This window comes from Sander vitreus, chromosome 16 (assembly GCF_031162955.1).
Source record: "Sander vitreus isolate 19-12246 chromosome 16, sanVit1, whole genome shotgun sequence".
NCBI lineage: Eukaryota > Metazoa > Chordata > Actinopteri > Perciformes > Percidae > Sander > Sander vitreus.
The window spans coordinates 26,683,414-26,709,841 of NC_135870.1; the positions used below are offsets into that span (position 1 = coordinate 26,683,414).

Below are 26,428 nucleotides of genomic sequence, written 5' to 3' on the forward strand. Positions count from 1 at the left end.
TAAATTTGCTTTGTCTGTATCACCTCCAACTGTGCAATAAAAAAAGTCATTTCTATTCATCCGCACCTTACTCATCGGTATATCTGTGTATATATATACTGTCTGTTTATACAAGGGTGTTTATTGTGTAAATATGTTTGTATTATTGCTATTATTATTATAACATTCTATTTTTTCTATTTCTTAAAATAGAATTTAGGGGGGCTCAAGCCCCCTAAATTTCATCTCAACCCCCCCCTAAATATTATAATAATATATATATCTTTTTTTTTTTTTTTTAAATCAGTTTTGGTGCTGTGCAGTGACAGTTTGCGAACTTGTCTGTTAGTGACAATTACAGGTTCAAAGGGCTTGAAGTTTTAATATCCTGTGTGTCTGTCGCCGTTGCTATGCACCTGTAAAGCTCCTGACACACTAACCCGATAATCGGCAGTTGGACAGTCTGGCAAGGTCGGTGACTCGAGTCTGTTTGGTGTGTTCCGTGCCGTCGTCGGTCTGAGGGGCCATTGGTCTTCATTTTGGCCAACCTGACTTGCTCGGTCGGAAGGCAGGCACTGCCGGCAGTCGGACTCAAATTACCAATCTGATTGGTGGAGTTCTAACCCGGAAATGACGAGCGGGATTAGCGTGCCTCTCAAAATCTGACGAAAATCTTTTAAACTGACCTTTGTCGATCTGAAAAGAAGAAGAATTGCATGGCCTATTTGTCGTTTAAAGTGTTTTCAGAAACACATTTCGGTGAACTATTTTAGTAAAATATGAGATTGTTTCGAATTTCCGGAGAAACCAGACCCATGTGACACGTTCGTCCAATCAGCTGCCGTCAGCAGTCGGCATCGCTTTGGTGTGTTCCGAGGCACTTTTTTTTTGGCCAACTCGGGGAGGCAGTCAGTCCGACTGCCTTTTCTGCCGAAGGTCGGCCATCGGGTTGGTTTGTCACCGGCTTTACCCCGTCAAGGAAAGGGTTAACAGAAACATAGTGTTGGCAAATCGGAGGTGGTTGTGCCAGACTCCCACCTTTGGCTGAGTCTCTATCTGATCTGTCAGAGGGAGAGCAGGAGACGGTTGTAAAGTTTAATGTTGGTAGTCCCCAAAGAAAGAAGAAGTTGGTAATTTCATGGCACAGATTAGAACCCAAATTGAAACGTAAGCAACTAAAATTTCAGAATTTTAGAACATTGTGTGAAATTATTACTGTGACTTATAAAGTGTCAGGTTAAGTTCCATCATAGTGTTAATAGTGTCAAAAAACGTTAGCTGACGTTGTTCAGTAGCTAGTCAAGAGATTATCAGATAATAAAATTACTGATTTAGTTAACACTTTTGCAAGGCACTGTGTCCGTGTCACATTCGCATTAGGGGCTGAGCCCCCCTAAAGGTCTGATCCTAGAATCACCCCTGTTTCTGTATATTTTTTCTCCTATGTCTATTTAATGTGTATTTGTGTTATTCTGATGTGTGAATTTTTTTCTTTTGAGCTGCTGTAGCACAGAAATTTTCCCAGTGTGGGATTAAATAGTCTGTTTTATTTTATTTGAGCCATTCCCAGCTCTTATCATTTGTATGTTGTATATTTCGTTAGTAAAGTAAAAAATATATATTAAGAATATAATGGGAATATTCCACAGATGGTTGTTTTGTCCTCCCGTTGGCGAATTTGCGTTTTCCTAGGATGGCGAAAGAATGTCCCGCCCTACTCTGCCTCTGATTGGCTAGTACTCGTTGCCTTAGTTGGTTGGATTAGTTAAGGCAAAGATCCTAAATCATGACTGGTTAGGGTTAGACCATAGACAGACATGAGGAGTGAGGATAAGAATACCAGGGTAAGCCAATCAGAGGCAGAGTAAGACAGAGTAGGGCGGGACATTCCTTCGCCATCCTAGGCCTCAAGTTCTGCCTGTAGGTGGGCGGAGCCTCAGTCCTCCTCTCTTCCCCCAGCCAGGCCCCCCTCCTCCTCGGAAGTAGACGCATCCGTCTATATTCCGTTCTTTTATTTTTATATTTTTGTAACCCCTTTTCCCCACCACGTAGCACTATGGACGCCAAGATGGACGACTAAACCGAAGAACGGGTCCACGATTTCACCCCTATATTTATCCTTGAATTGAGTGGACCGGATGAAATCCCACTGTGGTTTTCTCCGCTTCGCAGGGGAGGTAAGGCTTGGAGGCTCCGTCTACTTACTGGGTCTGAGTCAGCCATTTAAATGGCCCTATATTGTATATTTACATAGTCATCGTCGTAAACGCGCTCCAACTTTTTTTACATAACACAATTTGAGGGTACTAGCCAACGATTTCAACATTTATTTGTTAGACACGTACGAATTTGTGCGCGATGTCACGTCAGTTAGCGAGTTGCGAGCGACTAGCTCCATTCCAGGAAATAGTCGCATTCAGGGTGATAATGGAAGAAAACGCTTGGTAACGATAATGCACCTGCTTCAAAAAGCCTGGTGGTTTCCTAAAAAGTGGGTCCTCTCTGAGGAGGTTCAAGGTAGTTCCCAACAAAACGAGAAGTATCGTTACGGGCGGTGTCTTATTTCACTCTATTAGCTACACTTTCTACGGTGACTGATAGTTGCCTTTTTAAGATTCCTTTTATTGTTATTCAGCAAAACGCAGAAATGTAAAGCATTAACGGAATTACGAGCATGGCTCATTTTAAAAATAGATAAAAACAGGGTAATACATAGAGCTCTACATGGTCTTTTATCTAACGTTAACTTATTCGAAGTCAAAAAGTTTGTTTCTGTGAGTAACTTAACGTTACTAACATTGCGTTTTTGGGGGTCTTTTTTAGCCAATTGAGAACTGTTAACTGAAGGGATAATGTTACACAACATTGAGCATCTTCAATGCTCTGAAAAACAAACATGATCAAAAGCTTTTCTTTGAGAATGTCATCAGTCAGCTTTGCTTGCTCAGTTTGTTCCGTCATTAACAGCATAGGAAAAATGGATTTGTCCTAAACTAAATTTATAATTGTTCATGCTTTGCTCTTGGGATGAGAAATGTTGATACATTTCCTTTATCCTAGTATACCATATATCATTTTATATCCCAGTAAGAAATATATCTTGATATAATACATTTTCTGGGGAATCTATTGGTAATCGTTAATGGTTAAAATAGTCCAAAATGTCTGGTTTCGGTTAGTCTAAATTAAACACACCTGGCAAATCAAAGAACTTCATAACATTGGCTCAAAAATAATATCATAATCCAACATTGCTGTAAAGCAGCCCTGCTTATGGATTTGTAACATTATGGCCCCAATACACTCACACACAGATATTAAAGCGATAGTAATTACAGTATAAACATGACCTCTGATAGTTGACAAATGTATATCATCACACAGTATATGGTCATATTGCCAACCCCTACTTTGCTCCATTTGCTTGCTTCTTGTGAATTACTGAGTCATTGTCAGACCTCTTAAAAACTCAATTGGAGAGGGAAAAGTTACTTTGTGACTAGCTGGGCACTACTTGTTAACATAATGCAACTTTGACCAGGGGTTACAAGTAAATATCACTTCATTTTCAGTGGTCTCAAGCCAAAGAGGTTGGGAACCAAATTGCTATTGATCACAACTTCAGCTAACCCTAAGCAAATATTGTCCATGTTCACACCTCTGTCTGTTCTTAATCCCCAATGTTTTATTAGGCATTGTTTGTTTAAGTATAAATCAAGCTGGGAGAGTTAAAATATGTGATGTTCTAATTTGCTGTGTCGTTGTGCAGGTAGCTGTATCCAGTGGGGAGGTAGGCTTAACCAGGGGAAAGAATGAAGTTCTTCGAACCCTGGGGACGCCAGAGGCTGTCTTTTCTTCTGGAAAAGGCCGCCTCTAGGGAAGCCAAGATGTGGAAGGTCTATGTGCCAAAGAAACCCTCCTCACAGGTGAGGATTTACCTCTGGATTCCTTCATTTATTAACTAATGCACTGACAAAATACATCTCAACATTGACAAAAAAATGATTTAGGAGCTACGGCGTGGGCCAATGATTCTGCCGTTGAATAGCTGCATCTATACTGTTTGACTGAAGCAGCAGTCTCATAAGTTTTTACACTCCATAACTGACTTTTTTAGAAGTTTGGTCCACGTTTCTATACATGATGTGCTGTCACAGCCAATTGTTTCCAGCAGCTGACATCACAGTGTTTCCTCTATGTTGATTTTGTAGTAGCGGCCCACCATGGCAAAATTTCTGCCACCATGGTATCAGAAATGGGGCTGTACCAAAAAAAATGTAGCCGCGGTTGCCTTTTAAATGATCCTGCCGACATAATGCGTTGGCGGCCGCTCACGTTGCAATTTAACAAGTAGAACTATTCAGAGGTTATTGGGCCCATCCAGTTTAACCCCACATACTGTTGTGTTGATGTAGTTTATTGTCAAAACGTTCGCTTTCTTCCGAGTCGACTATTGAACGAACAGCTCCACAGACCTACCCCCACTGCTAAAAAAAAAACCCTAAAGGAAACACTGCATCAAAAAGGTTTCAGTGATCAAACCAGAGAGGAAGCTTCGTTTAAACAATGTTACAAACGTTGTATCGCTCACAGTGTTTCCGCACGGATGATTATTACTGTCGCACACCGGTCTGACGCTGCTGGCGACACGCGCCATGAAACTGACGGCGCAGTTTACAAAATGAAGAAAGAGAGCGTAAATAGTGAGGGGCTAAGAAGAGACAGGCTGGAGAAAACGACAGAAAGTGTCCAAAATTTGGAATCAGTTCACACGTAATTAAAACGAAAACTCTGTACAGTGTGTCTACTGAAAAACCAAACTAGCTTACCACAATAATAGCACGACGTCAATGCTTCAGCATCTCAACAGAAAACATTGAGTCTAACTTAATCATCCATTCCACGAAGCGGACCCGACAAAAGTAAATCAGAGTCGTATGGACGATGAAACTACACCAAACACAAAGACAAGAAAATACTTAGCGGTGACCACAATTTGATCTAAAGAGCTGACTTGTTGACTATCCCTTCGTGTACTTAATGTGTTTTTTAGTTTTTTGAGAGATTATGTTGTAAGCAATGTAGGCAATAAAAATGTTGCTTTTTCCAAAAATTAAATCAAACTATTGTATATTATTGCTCTTCAATAAAACAAGAATAAAAGTATTTATTATCCGATTAATCGATGGAATAATCAGTAGAATACTCGATTACTAAAATAATCGCTAGCTGCAGCCCTATGAATGATACATTTAAAAAAAAATGTATGTTAAAATGAATTACATAACTGTAATTGGCAGATTAAAGAACTGCAACTATGGGCTTGCAACAGCTTCATAACCAGTAAATAGCATCAAGTAACATTTACTTAGTCAAACCCGTCTTTCTGGGTCAAGGTTGAGCAGCTAGAATACAGCATCATAAACAATGGAACTGGTAGGGTTAATCAACTAATCATGTCAGTGGTAAATTCCAGTTTGCTTTGTTTTATGAATAAAAAAAAAAACTTTCGAAAATGCTTGACACAAATAGATTTGTTTTTGAAAACGGGTTACCCAGTTTCACTAAACTGGCAGATTTTCTTATCATTTAAAAAAAGAAAATACGACTTCAAGATTTTTTTTTAAGACTCTAAATAAGAGTTGTCCTGATACCATTAACGGAAATACCTCCGATACCGTCTAAAATGCTGGAATCGCAGAGCATGCGAGTCTATGCTCCGATCCGATACTACCTAATTTAGTGAGTTTTTGATTTTATAAAACTGTTACTGCATATACCTGACAATGTTTCATCAAATAAACACACAGCAACAATACAAGCAATGATTTATTGAGAACTAATAATCATTCTCCCGCCAAGCAATTTAGTTTTTCAGTGATATTTAGCAGAATGGTTGCCAAGCAACGCACAGACGCAGTGAAAAGCACGCCGGCTGCTTCACAAATCCTTGCCAACATTGAGCCAATCAAGTTCAACCCCATGGGCTCTCTAGTATACCTAATATTAGGAGAAGGAAAGAATGAAGTTCTCATTATGTTGCAGTTAGCCTACATTATAACCTAGCTGTTGTAACTTGCCAGTGATATCATTTTGTTAAAGTGTAGCCTGGTTACTTGCTGAGTAACCAAGCTATACATAGCTAGATAAAAATGATATCGCTGGCAATTGTTAACATAGTAAAGAAAAGTCAGCATAATAGGCTACAAATACATTCAAGAAAGCTAAAGTTACATCGTTAACTTCGCTTACCATAGATTGTTGGTGTAACTAGTTTGTCCGCTATGGATGGAGATAAAAGGCTAATGGATTGGGCAGCAGCAACGACAGGTATTTCTCCAACGAAGCAACATGTACCGTAAGCTCTCTTTGTTTCTTTCATCAGCATCTTTGTTTTTTGTTTTTTTTGTGCTTTCATTAATTGACCCATACTTCTGACCGTTCATGTCCTGGCGGACAAATTGGCAAAGTAACACTGAAATTATGATTCAGTCACAGTGTGTTTTATAGAGCATTTTACAACGGTTTCTAAAACGGCTCAGCCAATCCCAATCAAGAACTGGACTGAACTATCCATTTAAAAAACATGTTATCATAAAGCAGCAATGTATCCGAAACACAGTGAGTCACTGAGCAAAGAATCCACTGACGCAAATGTTTTGTTTCATCACATCCACCATCACCAGACTCAGCTGGTCCCACCTAGTTTCCACGTTTCAAGACACATCCTCAAACTATCACAAAATGTTTTGTTTTATCACGCCCTCAGCTAGTCTCTTCCAGTTTACAGGCGCGCCCTCACAGGATGTCACATACCTGTGAAATCAGCCCTCTCTGTGTAGCTGTGACATTCTGGTAGATTTCATTTTCGCAGATACATGTTTTACTTGTATCTGTTTACTTGTCGCATGATTTAGTTTTGCCTGCTGGCAGAGGTGTTGTTCTTTCTGGTTTCATTGTTTCACCTTCACCCCCTGTAGTAAATGGATACGAAATGGAGTCTGCTGAATGTTGATACTAGTCCCCAAATACACCTGAAAGGCCCTGTAGTAGTCACATTAACACATCATCAAATAAATTTGATCACATGTGTTATGTATCTATCTGTTATGTATCTTGTTATGTATTTGTTCCATCTAAATTGTGTTAAGTTGTATCTGAAGACACCTTTAAACTTCCATTTGGTAGTGACAGTAACAACCCCACATCCTGCATCTGTTTTGTAAATGTTCTTAAAGTGCCCATATTATGAAAAAAACAAACACTTTTTCTGGGATTTGAGGTGTTATTTTGTTGTTTTTTTTTTTTTTTTTTTTTTTTCTTCCACACGCATACAAACTTGGAAAAAAAAAATCCATGCTGTTTTGAGTGAGATAGGGGTTTCTGAAGGTGTCCTGCCTTCAGTCTCCGGGTGAGCTGTTAAAAATCGGCAGTGCTTTTCACGTCAGTACCCGAAATGAGGTGGCTAACCGTAGCATGCTAGCGCTAGCATTCTAGCTCGTTCTGAATAGCAAAACACTGCTACAACACACACTAGTTCACCATAATCTACAAAAGAACTACTTACATGTCCATATTCTGCAGGTATTCCACGTAAAGTTGGAAGTGTGCCCTTGTTTAGAAGAAGTCTCCCTGCTAATCCTGCCTTGTACTACTGAAGTTGTAGAAACAAACCGCTAGCTAGATGATGTGATCCTTACCTAGCTACTGCGCATGTGCGACTGCCACCAAAGATGTTACAGCAGTGAGAGGTCTCACTCTGTAGCTAAAACAGAGACCTGAACACAGAGTGAAAAGAGGAGCTGCAGCAATGTGCGGTACAACAAAAATATGGTGTTTTTTGAAAATTAAACCATGTAAACCTATTCTGGTACAACCTCAAAATACAATTAAAGTTGTAAGCAGCGTTGGACGGGCCCTCGCGCCTCTGCGTGCGTCTGGGTTACTGGCGGACGCTGCTCCTTGCGACCGTGCATTTGCGCGGCACTCAGGCACTGCAAATCGTCACCAATGAAAAGGAACTCCCTGCTGAGTTCAATGATACTTCACATAACGGGTCACCAGTTATGAAAGGGGGCGTGGCTTAAGCATAGGGGGCGGGACACACCATCACCAATGAAGAAGGAACTCTGCTGAGTTCAATGACACCTCACACAAGACTCTAAACGATTCAAATGTTATGTAAGGGAGCGTGCCCTGAGTAAGTGGGCGTGGTTAAAGTGTAGGGGGCGGCTCAGTATCACATGTAGACCACACATTATAAGTTTCATGTAAATTGGATGATGTTTGTCATATAAGGCTGATTTCCTGTTGCCAGCGGGAGGTGCTATGACCAAAAGTCAATATTGGCCTGTATATGTCCTCAGGCCTGGACTCTTGTTGATTGTGGGAAATTTCAAGCAGATATGACAATGTATACTGTAGTTACAGCCACTCTCGTTCATCGCTAAACGCTCAAAATGCCACCACGCCCACACAGTTTGACGAAAAGTTTTTCTTTTAATAACTTTTCATCTTTAAGGTGTTGAGATGGCACAGACCAAATTTGAAGTCCATCGGATGAAATCTCTAGGAGGAGTTCGTTAAAGTATAGCACCTTGACTTTTAGGCCTACTTCCTGTTGGCACTAGGGGGGCGCTATGACTTTGAGTCAATTTTGTCCGGTAAATGTCCTCAGAGTTACTCTTATGAATCATGAAAAGTTTCGAGCCAGTTGGACAATGTACACTGGAGTTACATCCACTTCCTGTTTTGATGGCGAAACGCACAAAATGGCCGCCCCACCACGGCCATGCCCTATGACGAAAAGTTTTTCTTTTAATAACTTTTCATCTCTAAGGTCTTAAGATGGCACAGACCAAATTTGAAGTTGATCGGATGAAATCTCTAGGCGGAGTTCGTTAAAGGACAATTCTGGCGCAAAATGAACCTCGTGAGTCTACGTTAAACGTAATGCAGGGGCTCAACTTTGTAGGGGGCGCTAGCGAGCCATTTTTGTGCGCCTATTCCCGAAACCCTTAAAATACTTACATTTTCACCAGGCTTGATGCGACCGCCAATTTTGGTGAGTTTTTGAGTATGTTAAGCCCCTCAAAAAGGCGATTCATTTGCCGGATAAAGAATAATAATAATTCATTCAGTTTCAATAGTTCAGTTCAATTTTATTTATATAGCACGTTTAAAAACATCCATAGTTGACCAAAGTGCTTAACAAGGTCCAAAATCAAAGAGATAATATACACAAACAATATACAATACAAAATAATGTGTTGTGGGAACAAAAAGCTTGTCAACAAATATTTTTTGTCAAAACTTTGGTTATCAAAACAGTGATTGAAAACTTGATTGGTGCATTCCAAAAAAAGAGAGAGGGGGGGAAAAAAATCCCACAATCTTGCATTGTATGGTCTACAGTAGTAGACAGTAAGGAAGTTATCCATGTATGTTACATCTACTCTGCAGTAGTACTTTAGTAATTTCCTGTGTAGGACTTGTTGCAGTTGCTCTCCCAACGTCAAATGAAGTAGTGATTGCAGCCTCATCCAATCAAGCTTAGCATGCTAACTGAGCTAATGTGATAGACAGGGAGGTATCCCTCGCGAGATGGGAAACCTGCAGTTCTGCAGTTACACCAATAGAAAAATATCGAGAATATCCTGAAATAAAAAATACATTTTATCTGAGAGCGTAAGCTGTGAAAGTTTGTCATCACAAGACTGGTTTATGACCAAACTATTAATGTGTTAAATGTTGATGATGGTGGTTTGTGCTTTAATTAGCTTCCTTTACTTTCTTCACTCATGTTGTTTTAACTCCTCAGGCGTCTGTGTCCACTATGTGCTTTATTTTTTCCCCTTTGCTATTCTGTTTCTGCATGTGACACTATTGCAGCTACTTGTACTTTGTTTCCATATTCATAGCTGATCTAAAGCTGTAGCTATTCAAATTAGCCTAAATGGAATTAGCATAGGGGCAATCTTTGACTGTTAATCCAGATCTGCTGCTGCTGAGTCACTGCAGCACGTTGATGTCTCTGCCAGTTTAATCTGGCCAACCCAACACAATCAACTTCCTGTTGCTCTTTTGTTGTCTGGTTTTGTATCCGAGTGCATGTATGATCTGCACACAGTAATTCTGATAAACTGAAGGATGCAAACACACTTGCATCTGTCTGTTTATGACAACAGTGTTGCCTGCATTATCTGAGTTTGTTCCTGGACTACTGTACTAGTTATGGACTGTCCACAACAAACCACCCCCACTACTTGCATTATCACATCCGTGGCTGTATGTCTTGGACACTCAGGGAAAGAGAGAGGAAGAGCTGTCAAATGTACATGACCTGGTCGTGAGTTGGATTACCTGGTGTGGGAGGCTGCCTGACAAACGTGGTAAACCCAAACATGTTGTGAGGGTAAACAAGAAAATTCTGGCTTAAGCCATGTTTGCAAAATCTCTACAAGAGTTTGGGGACATGGAATCCGATTTGGCCATGTTCAAAGCATTCATTGTGGAGGTAGCTGTCCTGATTTGTGGCCAGAAGGTTGTTAATGCCTGTCGTGGCGTTAGATAGGCCAGTGCCAATAGCCGAGTTTCAGCACCAATGCCAAAACAATACTTTGATACCTTACTTTTGAGAAGTAAACAGGTTTTTGGACTTGCCGACAGTGGTGGTGGTGGTGTTGTTGTTGTTACTTAGAATTCCTCATGGGGGAGACAGAAACTACTATAACTTTAAGTGAAAGGAACACTTCGAGTAACTTCTAGACCTGAACAACCCCACTGTGGAGGAGACAGACTCAGAAAAGGCAGAGAAGACTTATTTCTCTATATATAAGGGGCACTTAGGAAGATTCTCTTGAAATGGTGAAGGATTTGGATGATGTTGGACAAACTTGGTTGACACACCTCTTCAGTTGTGTGGAGTTTGAGAACAGTGACTGTGTACTGGCAGAAATGGTTGATATGTTTGTTTTTTTAAAGGCAAATATTGGATATGCAGTTACCCTAAACTTTTACGAAGCACTAGAAGGACTACATGTACACTCTGGCCTTTGAGTGCCTCAGGATTCTCCAAAAAGAGCAAAAAGAAGTGTCTGAAGTACTTTGCTTAGAGGGTGACTTAGTTTTTTTTTCAACCTGTACCCTATTCGCCATGTTTTTGTGCGTTAGTGACTGATGGGTACAACAGTCTTTGAAGTTGGTCCAGTATTGAGCGAGAACGCTGTGACCGGCATTTAAATAAACAATACTTTTAGCGTGTATAGAGCCAGCATATTGTCACATGTAAATCGGTTAAAAATGTGTTATTTTTCATCTAAAGCAAAGTGATGATTGTTGGAAAAGTGGAAAAACAAAGACAGCGTTTCATATTTTTATTTTGCATCTGTCGCCTTTTAAATGCCATTAAACCAGAGCACGTTTTCCTCCCATCCCCGAATGCTATGTGGAGTAGCCAGACTCTCCTTCAGCGCGCTTTGAAGGAAGGTCTGGCAAAGCGAGACTATAGTGTCATAGCAACAGTTTGTATATCCGGTTTCCCTTTCTGAATGAATAGATTACAGCCGCCTGCTGGGAAGGAGAGTTATTTCCTCTAACGCAAACGTAGAAAGTACGTGCTAGTTGGCGGTCGGCTGTAGTCTTTGTGTTGGTTCAGGTGAAACTTTTTGTCAAGGCACAAAAAGAGTAGGAGGCGCGAGGCAACGCCACAGTCAGGCTTCGTCGCCACTAGTTCTTTGCCTCCTGATTGATGTTCAAACACCTTTTGGCCTGCTGCTATCAAGTTGCAGATTAAATGGCTAACAGGATTGGTTGCCTTCTGACCCTTGACCCCATCTGCTAATGTAGTGCTACACGTTCCACTCACTGAACCAGTGATTTCACCTCTGAGACAATTTAGAAATACATAACTGAAGAATTGATTTGAATATTAAGGTCTGAATTGTTGTCATCTTTGTTCAGGAAATATCAAATATTAGTTATGTGACTTTTAAAAATAAATGAAGGGTTACAAGGATGAATTTTTAGATTATATAATTTGTATATGTTGGCGAAAGAAAAGTATGTAAAACCTTTAGGCTTGGTTTAACATGGTCTTGCTGTGTGACCAGAAAATTGACACTATCATGACCAGCCAAATCCTGGTCATTTTTACCAGCTGTTCTGACATGGATCCAGCTATCCTATGGAGGTCTGTGTTTTTACAAACCAAACTTGAAGCACCTCTGAGATGAAATGAAAAAAATGAATGACTTGGGAAAAAATGTACAGCCGATGAATCAATAATGAAGCCCCACTATCTGCATGGCTAACTACCACCAGGGGTAAGCACGACAGTATGTTTTACGTGATATACGTGAACTGACCTTTTCAAAAGTAGCTGTCACGGCAGTGTTTACTCTCAACATGGGGGGCAACAGCTATGAGCAATAAACTGAACACTTAAGAGTCACCACCTAACCTCTTGTAGTTAATGTAGGTAGTTTTTGGTCAAATCTTTTCTCGTGTGCTTTTGAAAACTTATATTTTACATTTTGATGTATTTGTATTGAGGCAAATATGTAATATCATATTGATTTTGGTTACATCATCCAGCCCTATTGCATACAGAGTGATGTGAAGTCATAATATTTTTTGTTATTTGCTGTCCTTATCAAAGGTTTATGTACACTGTACAATCTGTTCAATAATTGAGGAGACCACAGTTTTATGACTGAGAAGTTGCTGCAGTACAATAGGGTTATTTTAGTACAAGAAGTAAACGGTCATTGTTTTGTAAGTCTACAGTATATCTGTATATGTTTTTTTTTTCTCAAACTTTCATAAACTTAGCTGATTGTATCTGCAACCTGTTAAACCCAGGTCAGATAGGACATGTTGACCCCTTCAGACCAACATCAGAGGTCCCTGCTTCAGCTTAAAAACCCAGCTTAACATGCTGATATGCAAACAAAAATGTTGTACATGTCATAAAACCCTCTTCATACAGTATCATTTTTCCATTGGATAGATGTAACCTGTCAGATGATTAACAAATGGAATTCCTGGAATGTTTTGGGTCAGGTTTCGTCTGTTTGTTGAGCTGGTTTAGAATTATGCTGTTCTTTTAGTGGAAGTATGTCAGTCACAAAGGCTTTACTAATGATTCAAAACTAGGTGGGTCAGTTAAGTCCTGTCTAACCCTGTTTGGCCCTTTAGTGGAAACCAGGTCAAGTTTTGCCCTGAAATAGCATGGCTGTCTTAAAGAGAAGCTCCTCAAGACTCAGGGCCACTTTGTTTGTTTCCTCCTATCTTTGTCGAGAAATGGTTTCACTTGTATAAAAGGACCAGTGTGTAGGATTTAGCGGGATTTATGGTAGAAATGGCATATAATATTCATAATTATGTTTTCATTAGTGTATAATAATCTAAAACTAAGTAATTGTTGTGTTTTTGTTAGCTTAGAATGAGCCCTTTATATCTACATAGGAAGTGGGTCCTAAAATTTGTGAAGATGAAATAAAAACAGCTTAGCCTTGATCAGGTATGATTGCCAGGCCTTTTAAAGTACATAAATCTAATTTTGAAATGTATCATTTATTTGATGTGATTTTCCAATTTACTCCATTTTCCGTTAAATGTCTCTGCTTTCTGTCAGCAGCAGCAGAGTGAACAGTGGCTGGCTAACCTGTGTGCCAGGCTGACTGACGAACAGACCGCAGTTAACTTAACGGAATTTGAAGTACTTGCTCAGCCACCGGCAAAAGTCTGTAAACTGATTGATGGACCTTATCTTTTTTTTATTTATTTTTTTTATTTTGAGACAAAACAAATAATCAGCAAATTAATTGAACTGTCTTAACAGACTTGCTGACTTAGGCCTATGCTAGAGAAGAAAACATTTATTTTTCTCATCATAAGCTTAATTTGTTGTCTTGACAAACTTAGTTTCTTGACTAAACAAAACATTTTGTCTTGTGTCATTCTGTGTCCTTACATAATATATATTTACTCTGTTTCAACACTAAGTTTTCTTCTAATAGCAGAATGTAAATTTGTTCACAGAAAAACAAAGCTTAAATATTAAGATCACAAAATACCAAAGATGGATTGTGATTATCAAAGGCATCGCTGTAGATTATCTCCAATTATCACCTTTCACACTTAACATGCAAATGGCTTTCAAAGTAATAAAGTAGGCATTTTGGGGACTATCTGCTCCAGTGTAGTAATATTAAAAACGGGCTTTATATATGGCATCAGATACTGTATGTCATATGTCACGATTACATGCTTACTGGCAAATGATATTATTTCACACACACAGGTATTACCTGCCACTTGACAATATAAGTCCTTGTGCACCAATTCAACAACCAAGAGTTGTACAGGCAGCTGCAAACATGAAACAAAACATAGGGCGAGGCAAATAATGGCACCTGTGTATGAAACTAAACCGCACATCCCAACAAAGCATTGTATACGTTTGTCTCATTCGTTGGGTTGTTGGGATATGTTGATATGAGCATGTTTTATTGCGTTCGGGACATATGACATCTGGCGCCATACTTATGTCACTATGATGCCGTCATAACAAGTATGAAGAAGGATGAATAAGTATGAGGAAGTATTTTGTTGTCCTCATTAGTAAACATGGACAAGAACAAGTGTATCAGTGGTCAGTACAAACATCCCAAACAGCTAGCTTGATGAAGCTGTTGATGTTGTAGTTAACCTTGTTGTTTGTTGTAGGATATAGACATTACCCCTGCCCAGCGGGATGAGGCCGTGCGCTGGTTGACAGAGCTCCACAGCAGTCTGCAGCTGTACCCGGAGACCCTGGTGTTAGCTGTTAGCATCCTGGACCGCTTCCTTGCTACCATCAAGGTAAATTGATACCACCAGTTCTACTTTAATACAGATGTTACTGCGAGTGTTAGCATATTTACCAAGTGGAGTTGCTAATAAAGATTATTTTTTTTGGCATTTTAGGCCTTAATTTGACAGGACAACTGAAGACATGAAAGGGGAGAGAGGGGGGGGAAATGACATGCAGCAAAGGGCCACGGATCGGAGTCGAACCCGTGCCCGCTGCGTCGAGGAATAAACCTCTATATATGGGCGCCCGCTCTACCAACTGAGCTATCTGGGCGCCCAGAGTTGCTTTTTTTAATTGATAGATAATGAAACGGGTAAAATGACAGTGGTGACCACTGGTCAATTTTAGAAGAACATGCATATTTTTTTAAGGTGCATTCTTTCAAACCCCTTTTTCTCTCTGAAATTTTGTGCATAACAATGAATTACATATACCGTGGTCCGTGATCGAGGATTTTAACCACATCGCCCACCCCAAAATGCATCCGTGTCAACCTAATTATTATAGACACCGTTTTTTTGTGAAATTGGGAATTTCTGCCTTTTGTAATAAGATTTATTTTTTTTTAAACATATTTTAATCGAGCAGTTTGGTTGTGGTGGTAGTTAAAAGGTCTTCAAGCTTAACATCTGAAAACAAACAAAAGGAAAACAAAACCCCTCGGTCTAGACCTTATGTTGGGAGGGAGTTTGGTTAAATATTGTCTGTGGATCAGTGGGACGTTCTTAATAGCTCTGTCTTTGTTTACCACTGTCGAACAACTAATGATGACAAGGCTTTTGTTATAGCTGACAGTTTGCATTTACACAGGAAGAGGAAGTGTCAGTTCTGAATGTCCTGTCCCTCAGGTCAGGACAGATGTCCCACATGTTCCAGTAGAGAGCAGACTTCTTCCTTATGCTTACTGCCCTCAGTCTAGTACAAAAAATTTAAAATAGTAGTGTTGTAGGCATTATTAATAACCAGTGGTATCAAACTGGATATTGATGTTCTAAACCATAATTCCGTAACCCATATGCAGTTTACAGTGAAAACAGTGGTGTACTGATGTGCCAGTGTTGTAGTCAACACCACCTAAACGGAGACATCACCAAGACCAAGGCAGGGCGAGACCGAGTCAAGACCAAACCAGTCACACAATGCTTGCCACGATAAATGCGGAAAATGCTAACCAAAAGCACTCCTCAAATTGGTCTGAAAGATCCACATTCCCATAAAACACCCACAGAAAACAAATTAAAATTCTTCTTCATTCACCTCTTTTATTGCCTTAGTGTATCATGAGAAATGCCTTGATAAAATAATCAAAAAGCCAGTTGTGGTCTTGACCGGTCTTGAAATAAAATCCAGTCCTCTTTATCTGAGACCGAGACAAGTAAAAATGCTGTTGGTTCTGAGACAACCGGTCTTGAGCCCAAGACCGATCTCGAGTACTACAACACTGGGATGTACCACTAAAATGTTGTACTTATTTTTAAAACTATGAGTTTGATTGATTTCAGACAGAGGGAGGCAAAGGCAGGCTGTTCATTTCTAGGTGGCAAAATGACAATGTCGCAGGCAGACTTTATCAGCTGTAGCTAGCTAGCTAGCTAGCTGCAGAAATTACACAAACTTTAGCTCCCTTAGTTGGTTGGATCTCCGTCTCTACCTGACTTTTTTAATATTCCCCACTGCATGTTAAAATGCCTGCTGTGAAAAAAGGTCTCTATTATCCCTAGTTTAGCCACATGAGAAAAGGTCTAGGTGACATAAGTTAAAACACCTGTGTGGGTGTACAGGGCATTAAAGAGAAGTTCAACACAAAACAAAATAATTATTAATCAAACTCACAATCGTTGTCTTCCAACATACTTATAATAACTATAAACATTTGATTGATTTACTGATTGATGGGAATGTTTGTCTTCAGGCCCGTCCAAAGTACCTGCGCTGCATTGCTATCGCCTGTTTCTTCCTGGCTACTAAGACCTGCGAGGAGGATGAGGTGAACACACACACACACACACACACACACACACACACACAATCGGGCAATACACACTGAGGTGCAACAAAAACTATGCAGATGTCAAAAAGCATCTCATCTGGATTAATAACATTGTCTGGAGGAGCAAAAACCATGTGTATTAGACTGCCGCTTCCAGCGCTACTTGAGGTCCAAATTTTGCTGTGATTTAATTGCAATAAACAGATAAATAGTAAGCCGAAATAACTACATCATGATGACGATTTGTAAAAAGTCTGAATTCATACTTTATCAGACCTAACTGCAAGATGACAAGCAAACTGATTTTTAAATGGTTGTTTTCTGAATGAAGTTCAGATCGATCAGGGCTATCGACACAACAGACACATCATTTCAGAACTTACAGGGTAGGCCTACCTCCTCACTTACTTTTCCCCAAGAAAGCTCCCCTTTTCGTCAAGTCTGTACAAATATGAGGTACTATAGAGCTCTGGGTTCCCACAGATGGCTACACTATTTTACTAACACTGATCGGCTTTCCACACAGCATCACGCGTGTATTCGCATCTGTGCATAAACTTTGTATGTAATCATGCTGCCGCAAAAAGCCTTGGTGTGAACATGCCTTAATGGGGCCTGCCCACTGCACACGACCTGACTGGCGACAACATTCGCAGTCATTTATAATGTATGGGAAGTGACTAAATTCGTTGCACAAAGCATGCTAGGATACCTGTCGAGCGGACCGAGCTGGTGGTGCAACATGGATTGATTTTGTGTGTGTGTGTGTGTGTGTGTGTGTGTGTCAGCGTGTGCCCTCCCTGAAAGAGATGGCTGCCTCCAGCAGCTGTGGCTGTTCTCCATCAGAGATCCTGAGGATGGAGAGGATCATCCTGGACAAACTGAACTGGGATCTGCACACCGCCACAGCACTGGACTTCCTGCACATCGTACGTCTGTCTCTCTTCATGTGATGTTTTAATAAATTAATACAAATCCGGTTCCTACCATCTGCAGATGTTAAACAGCACTCAACAGTTCACCCCCTAGTGTCATCTGTCATAGAGCCATTATCATAACAACATTAAGTACTGTATAATGTAAAAAAATAAATAATTGAACAAAACATTATTTACTTCTTAAATGTACTTGATTTACATTAACCTAAATTCTTTCCTAGCCAGCAAGACTTGTAATGCTGATTATCTTTTCTTTTTTTCCTCTCTGATTAACTCCTCCTTCTCTTCTATAGTTTCATGCGATGGTGCTGTCATGTCGTTCTGGGTTTTTGAACTCTATGTTGGGACTGAACCGCTCTCAGCACCTCACTCTGCTCACATGGCGACTCTACAACTGTCTGGCCGACCACACACTCATACAGGTTGAAACGCATATACTCTCGCTTTAGATAGATATCTCTGCTCCTCTGTATTGATGTAACACTGGTAAATCTAAGCATGTTCTGTTTTCGAACACAACACAGGGGGAAGTCACCCTCTGAGGCTCAGGTTTTCGTACATCTGGATTTGTCACCTGCCTGAACACGTTTGTCCCTTATGTGTTCCTGTAGCTCAGAGGATCCATGCTGGCCTTGGCCCTAATCACCCTGGAGCTGGAGACCTGCTGCCCTGATTGGCTGGCTCTTACCATTGACCTGCTGAGGAAGGCACAGGTATCAGACTGACTCGCTTCAGAATCAGAATAACATTTATCGCCAAAGTAAGTTTTCACTTATAAGGAATTTGCCTTGGTGTTTGGTACGCACAAACATATTAAAGGTAAATAAACAATAAAGCAAAGTACTCCAACAGTTAGGAACAAAAATAAAGAATAGAAATATTACAATCACAAATATGTAAAATGTAACCGTTATAGAAGTAGATAAGAAGACCGTACGGTTTTGTGAAGGATGTGCAAAAATCTTGATCAGGGCATGTGCAAAAGTTCACAATAATAATAATTAGAGATTCACTGATTGACCGGAATTGGCCGATTTTCACGTGATTGGCCATGACCGGCGACCGGCCAGTCAGTCTGACATATGCCGATTTTATGCCGTTAAACAGCGGTCTTTCGAATCGGCTTTGGCCGCGACTCTGGAGACTTGGAGTTAAGCTAGACTACACTCTGACTGAAACCAATTGAATCTAGTAGTGAGTTGAAAGCAATACTAAGGCTATCGTTGTCAACGTCCACATGGATATTAAAATCACCTACAATAAGTACTTTGTCTGATTTAAGGGCTACGTATGATAAAAACTCAGAGAATTCAGATAAAAATTCAGAATACGGACCTGGAGCTCGGTAAACAACAACAAATATAATTGGCTTTAATGTTTTTCATGTTGGATGTTGAAGATTAAGAACAAGGCTTTCAAACGAGTTATAATTTAGTTTAAGTTTAGGATTAATTAACAGGCTTGAATCAAAAATGGCTGCAACTCGCCCTCCTCGGCCAGAGCCTCGTGGAATTTGAGATTCCTGAATTTAATATGGAGTGGATTCATTTAGACTAACATATTCTTTATGAGAGACAGAATAGATCAATTTGATTATCTGATATCAAATCGTTTACTAGTACTGCTTTAGAATACAGAGATCTAATATTTAATAGTCCACATCTAATTTTCTCATTCTGTTCTATCATTGCAGTGCTAGTTTTAATTCCAATTAGCTTCTTAAGTATAGCTCCTCTTTTGTTTACCTTTGATTTAACTGATCTGAGTCGGGGGACAGACACCGTGGTTATGGGACTATGAGTGGGAGAGAAGCGCGTAGCACTGCACCTCTGATTCAGTGCTAGAAATGTAATGGCTTTTTAATTTCAAAATCCGATGAAACAGATTTACTTCCATACAAATTAACCTTCCAACTTAATTGAACAAACGTAGCTAGATGAGAATTAACAGGAACATTTAAACTAGTGAACTTCATGATAGCAATGCTTAGCCACGTTTGAAGAGCACGGCATGGCCCTGGTAAGGCTCAAAGAGTAATAAAATCATCAGTACATAGTTTGACATCTTCATATTGGCTGTAATGAACACTGCAGGATATATATAATTTAAAAAAAAAATGTATTAGTTGCTGTCTTCATCTCGTTTATTCTGTGTTTGTCTCTTTTGTCCTTCTTTCCTCCTCTTCCCTCTCTCTTAGATCGACAGCTCTGAGTTGATTCGGAGTCGAGAGCTGGTGGCTCGTAGTCTGTCCACATTGAGATCTTCCCTGCCTCCAAACACTGTCTACATCTACCAACCCCTTCAGAGCCAAACCACCCTGCAGCCTCCAGACCAGGACCCCACACTCCCCTGCTGCACACTGGGTATGTTTAAAGGGGAACTCCACCCATTTTACTGTTAACAGGTGTTAGAGAGTACTACTGCAAAATTAAAAAGTTGTATAAAGCCTTTTTTGGCTCCAGAGGGAGCTGTGTGAAGTCTGATAAATGTCTCCAACTGATGTCACTTAAGTCAGCTTCTGTTGGGACTGAAGACTAGTTAAAAAATGAAAATCCGATGATCCAAGTGGACCATGTACATTATTTCCATATTGCATATAGCCTGGTTATGTGTTATAGAGGACAAAACATGACTTAAGTCTCAATGAATAAATAAATGTATAAATAAATATGGAAATAAAATAGATATATACTGAAATAAATACAGATTAAAAAAAATGCATAAATTACTAAATAAAAGTGTGGCATAAACAAAAGTCTTAAATCTAAAGTCCTAACCTCAGTCTAAAGCAAGCATGATTGGTCAAATCGGAGAGCCAGACAAAAGCAAACAATCTCCGATCCCTAGCGAATCTTCCTCCCTGTGATACACAATGTTTGCAAACCAGCTCTAGTTAGTGTCATGGCTATGACTGGGAGGCCGCTGGCAGACCTGCTGCCGGATGAAAAACCCCATTATACAACAACTAGATCTGATCAGGCAATCTGATTGGTCAACTAGACATTTAGAAAGTGGTCAAATCAGCATGACTGCACACCCAGAGCCATTTGAGCACACCAGGCTCATCTCCCTAGTTTCCAATGTCAACATTACAGAGTTGAATCAAAAACTATTTTTTAAACATTTGTATTCATGAAAATAAATTGGGAACCACCCACCATGGTTCATCTGGTTAAACGACTACATTTTTCACAACGCTCTAGAGTTAACTGTTATTGGACAGGTTTCAGTTTGGATAAAATCAACTGTACTGCTGACGCTACATGTGAAGTTCGTGGGCGTACAGGAGCTAAATCAAATGTCAAATTATCAAATTGCAATCGTTTCTAAAAAGCATCATACATCTTACAATTACATTCCATGACATATCGTTCACGAGTGATGACTTCCTGTCACTGTTCCAGTTGCTCACCCTCAAAGGGGAGAGGAGAGTGGATGACTGTGAGCCCAGAAACACTACATAATGTGCAAAATAATAGTTTTTCTTTCTTTTTGTGATCGTTAGGAGCCAAAATCGTAATCACGATTAAAAACATTTGAATAATTGCACAGCCGTAACATAAATCATATATTGGAAATGTGCAATGACTAATGAAAGGTGCTGCCCATGGTCTGCCTGTGTGCTGGGGTAACAATGTCTACTGACTCTAGTTTAGTTTTGTGTTTTATTTATTTAGTTTTTTTGTTTTATTTATATAAATTTATTATATCTGCTTTGTTTTAAGTTTCATGTTTGATTACGTTTATGAAAAAGACACTTTTTGTATTGACGGTAAACATGTCAACATGTTTCACAAACCGTAAACAGTAATCACAATTTGAACCTTTTGTGGTCAGGGAGAGAAAGTGCTCAGTTTTCCTTAAAAATCAAGCCTTTTCGCGAGTTGTTGAGTTATAAACCTTGTGAAACGCATCAAATATGATAAGAACAGCTGATTTCATGCCAGAAAACGCTTGTCTCCATAATCACTGCTCTACCTGGTGGATAGTTAGACAATTGCAACTCATTTTCCACACAAGGTGCTTAGGGGCATTTTGAGTTGGCCCTGCGATTTCATTCCAGCCAAGTCCAGACCACCGTCCCACCGGGAACCAGTCACGGACCTGCCTGGGCCCCGGCACAGAGGCATCCAAAATTATAGATGGCTTCATCTGTGTTATTTAAAAGTGTTTCTGTAACTTTTTCTTTCCAGGGATCATCACCTCCACCACTGAGTCTTCCAGGGACCGTGCCCTCGTCACCGCCATCCCTGCCCAGCTACAGACACCTGCTGATGGGGAAGAGGGGAGGCAGCAGCCCTGGAGCACCATCTCCTCCACAAACAGCAGCATCCCAGTTCTACTCTCTCCACCCAAACACCTCCGCCATCTTAACCACCTGCAGAAGGTCACACTGCGCTGCAAGGCATCCTCCAAGCGCAAGGTAACACACTTTTTCTTTAAAAAAAAAAAAAAAAAGAAAAAAAACTATGTAGAGACTTGAGAATCAATTAAATTAGTCAATCAATTGACAAAGATTCTGATAATCGATTAATTAATTTGTTGCATTGCTGGTTCTAGTTTCTCAAATGTAAATATTTGGTTTACTTAGTCGTGACAGGTTTTTTCTCAAACGATTAACTGATTAGACATGAAAGTAATCGGGAGAGTGACTGATAATGAAAATAATAGTTGCAGCCCTAGACCTGAGTCTATATATAGTCTATATAATATAAGTCTTTCTGTGTATTCAGGTGGATGAAATGGAGGTGGATGACTTCTATGATGCCATCAAACGCCTCTACAACGAAGACGTCACCACTTCCGCCGCTGTCCAGGAGGGGGCAACATCTTTGATGGGGGCAATAACAACAAGTGGAGGTGGAGGAGAAGGAGAAGGTCTGGGTGTCTGCAGCGTCCTGTTGTCCCGACAGGAAGGCAGGTCTTCCCCCTGCCCGCCGCTGCAGTCAGTCAGTGCCTCCTAGAGACCAAACAGAAACTTGTGTACCAAAACCACCTTCACAGTGACATCATCGTTCACTTTTAAATTAAACTCCTCAATTCAAAATAGTTAAACTATATTTAGTTTTTTGATCTATGATATTTAGGCAGTTCTTTTGGCAACAGTGATGGGCAACTCCCTCAGCAATAGGCAACAATGAAAGAGAGATTTTATTCAGTGTTTCCATTTGCATAAGAAAGCAATGTAAAAGGCAGCTCCTTGTGAAATGTTGCCCATCAGAGTTGATGGAGAAAGTTCTTCTTTACATCACTGCTTTTAATGGAACGTACAGTAAAAGAAGAAAATAAGAAAATATTGATCTTATAATACAAATAAAGCAGTGATACAGATGATTTCAGTGGTTAAGATGGTTTTGGTTACAGTGCAAAGGACCCAGCGTGACCCCCAGCTGTTCAGTTATCCTGAGGTCGGTTGCCATCATCCCCTGCAACGGGAAAACAGAGCCCAAAAAAATGTTAACATTCAAAAAAATAAAACGTGCTGCTGCTACTATCTTATTAATTATATTTGTTGAACAAATACAATAATACAAAAGGTTTAAAAAAATTATAAATAGAAAAGTTACCTTAAAAAAAACTAGAATTGACTTCTCTACCCCCCCTGTCTCTCTCTGTCCTTTTGTGGAAGATTTCTGTCTTTGTTTGTCAACTTATATTTGTTCTTCACATCTTAAACTCTTCTTCCATTTCATATATTTGTTTTTATTCTATCCCCTTTCCTTCCTCAGTCTGCATGTTTTCATCTCTATAACGTCTTCATAGTCTCAATGTATGGATGATTATCTGTATTACTCACCAAGATAGAAAACCTTTTTAAGTGAAGTGCAGTTTGATTGTTAATAAGATGCTAATATAAATATCCCTCCTATGAAGCCCCTCTGTTTTCCCCTCCCCTCAGCTTGTTATGACGGCTTGACTGAATGAACGTTTCTCAGGTTGTTTTATTCACCCACAAACTAAAAAAAGTGTCTTTGAAGTTGCTGTTAAAATCTGGCTTTCTCATTAACTGTTTGTTTTGGAGTCCATTGAGTCCATTGATTATATCCTAATAATGTACATGCTCTCATCTTAAACATGTAAAAGGTAAATGTAAATGGACTGTTTTTAAATAGTGCTTTTCTAGTCTTAACGACTACTCGAAGCGCTTTTACATAGTTCAGGAACCATTCACCATTCACACAATGTGGCCGAGGCTGCCGTGCAAGGTGCCACCTGCTCATCAGATAAACATTCACACACATTTACGCTCCGATGGCGCAGCATCGGGGGCAACTCGGAGTTCAGTGTCTTGCCCACGGAGACTTCGACATGGGACTGCAAGGCCAGAGATTGTACCACCAACCTTCCGATTGGCAGGCGACCGCTCTACCACTGAGCCACAGCCGTCCAAAAGGTCTTGTTCAACTCATTGCTATGACAAAAACCCTAGTGGAATTCGAACGGAAACATCCAGGCTTTACAAACGTCCTCATACAAAGAACAAGACCCTGGTAAAGATCACTCTGCATGTGGTTTCTGTGTTTAAGCACCCAGAGGGAATTCAAGTTCTCGTTTATATATTCATATGGAATAAAACAACCTTGAGTTATTTAAAGCATTTTAAATAAGCTAAGAGACCGAAATGTGTTTTTTGAGTTTGTGTCTCAGCTTATGTGGGAGGCAAGTGACACTTCGATGTTAAAAAAAAAACCCACAAACAACATGCTCTGTTTTTATCTCTTGAAGTTCTGTTTATTTTATTTTTATTCCTGCAAAAAGCTCTGTTTATCCTGCTGTGGGAGCTGCTGGTGGCTTCTTCAGGTCCCTGAATGCACTGGGGCACCAATAAAGGAAGAGGTACAAGAATAAAAACAGAACGTACTTTGTCTTCATTTTATTACACAAAAACATTCATGTTTTACATTTTCATTATATGACTGAGTTCACGAACATCACAATACAGGTGAAGTAGGTACAAGTCAGTAGATGCAACAAAAACAACTACAATGGGATGATAATGTTGCTCTGTGTCTGCCGGATGTGGGAGTACGCAGATGTTTGCTAACAGTTTAGCTAGAACAACTTTACAATAATACTGTATGTCAGACGTTTTTATTCCTATTATTGTGACCACCTTAAGTTTAAACTTGGGTTTAAAGGGTCAGTCAATCCAAATTACAAGAAAAAATATTTGTATTCATCAGTGGTATCTATCCATGGAGTTAGTTTTGGTTTCATTTTTCCAGGCTTTGAGATTTCTGCTTCTATGGAATTATTATGGAATGTAGTTTGTGATGCTTACAGCATGAAAAAGGACATTTAAAAAATCGAAGCAATATCTCTTTACAGAAACAATATCCCTATTAAATCAGACCTTGCAACTTATACTCGCAATCACACTTTCCATCAAGGTCGAAATCTTGACTACCTAGTAGACAACCCCATTATGAATCTACACTTCTTCTTGTACACACAAGACCTGCTGAGCTTGTTCAAACAAAAACTTGCGCACAAATATATATTTCTATACTTGTGAGAGACCTCAATGACTTATGACATAATACATAACCTAAATCAGATTCTAATCTTAACCTTAAAACCAGAGGCCTGTACTACGAATCAAGATCAACATGCCCTGGATTTATTTCAGTTACCCGGCTTCACCTAACCCTAACAACCGCGGTCCCGCATAACCTGTGTCCCGATGGTGGTTAACAACTAGTTCAGTCAACCCAGGGTTTCCCAATCCAGCCCTGGCAGTGGGAAGCGATCATGGGAGCAAATAAAAAATATTAAAAAAAATAATTCGAACCGATGTGTGGCATTGGCAACACACGGCTCAAGAAGCCGACAAATAGCCTATACGTAATTCTCTGCGCTGAAAATCAATATATTTCATAACGATACCCATCAGGGAATGTTAACGGGGTTGTCGGTCTCTAAATGTTTTAACTTTTAGGCCTATGAGCGCATCTCTCTCTCCGCGCACCGAGCTCCACCTGATCTTCTAAGAACGGTGACGCCGTTATCAATCAATTCAATTCAATTCAATTCAATTTTATTTATAGTGTCAAATCATAACAGGAATTATCTCAGGACACTTTACAGATAAAGTAGGTCTAGACCATACTCTATAATTTACAAGGACCCAACAATTCCAGTGATTCCCCCAAGAGCATGCATGAATGCATAAGTGCGACAGTGGAAAGGAAAAACTCCCTTTTAGGGAGAAACCTCGGACAGATCCAAACTCTTGGTAGGCGATGTCTGACGGTGCCGGTTGGGGGTATGATGAACAATGGCAATAATAGTCACAATAAAGATATTGTAATCGTTATAATAGTTCATGGTGTCATAGAGCACAGCAGGGCGTAACAGGGCGTGGCAGGGCGTTGGCCGGTAGTCAAGAACTATAACCGCCTAACTAAGAGCTGCAGAGAAGGGGAGATAAGGAGGCTGTGTTCTGTGATTGTGGCTACACACCTTCCCCCGCCGGTCTAGGCTAACGCTGCGACTCATTACTCCCTAAGTATATGTAAGCTTTCTATGGGGAGAAGCAGAGATAGGGTGGGGGTGCACCATGACTGTGGCTACACACCCACCCCCGCCGGTCTAGGCGAACGCTGCAACTCCTCACTCCCTAACTATAAGCTTTATCGAAGAGGAGAGTTTTAAGTTTACTCT

General features: G+C 40.0%; 1 protein-coding gene across 1 annotated transcript; it reads left to right on the forward strand.

Moving 5' to 3' along the window:
• Positions 1-1,917: 1,917 nt before the first annotated feature.
• On the forward strand, positions 1,918-24,621 carry ccni (cyclin I). The gene is made up of 10 exons (XM_078270976.1): positions 1,918-2,156; positions 3,749-3,905; positions 14,710-14,844; positions 16,749-16,823; positions 17,615-17,755; positions 18,058-18,186; positions 18,376-18,477; positions 19,962-20,127; positions 21,958-22,187; positions 22,498-24,621. Exons 2-10 carry the CDS (start codon positions 3,792-3,794, stop codon positions 22,726-22,728), a joined length of 1,323 nt encoding a protein of 440 aa, XP_078127102.1. The 5' UTR covers positions 1,918-2,156; positions 3,749-3,791; the 3' UTR covers positions 22,729-24,621.
• The last annotated feature ends 1,807 nt before the right edge of the window (positions 24,622-26,428 follow it).

What these genes read in the sequence shown, in the direction of transcription:
- ccni (XM_078270976.1), top strand. Translation starts at nt 3,792, where the DNA reads ATGAAGTTCTTCGAACCCTGGGGACGCCAGAGGCTGTCTTTTCTTCTG. An exon ending in AGACCTGCGAGGAGGATGAG is followed by an intron (nt 16,824 to 17,614) that starts GTGAACACACAC and finishes TGTGTGTGTCAG; the next exon opens with CGTGTGCCCTCCCTGAAAGA. An exon ending in ACTCCCCTGCTGCACACTGG is followed by an intron (nt 20,128 to 21,957) that starts GTATGTTTAAAG and finishes TTTTCTTTCCAG; the next exon opens with GGATCATCACCTCCACCACT.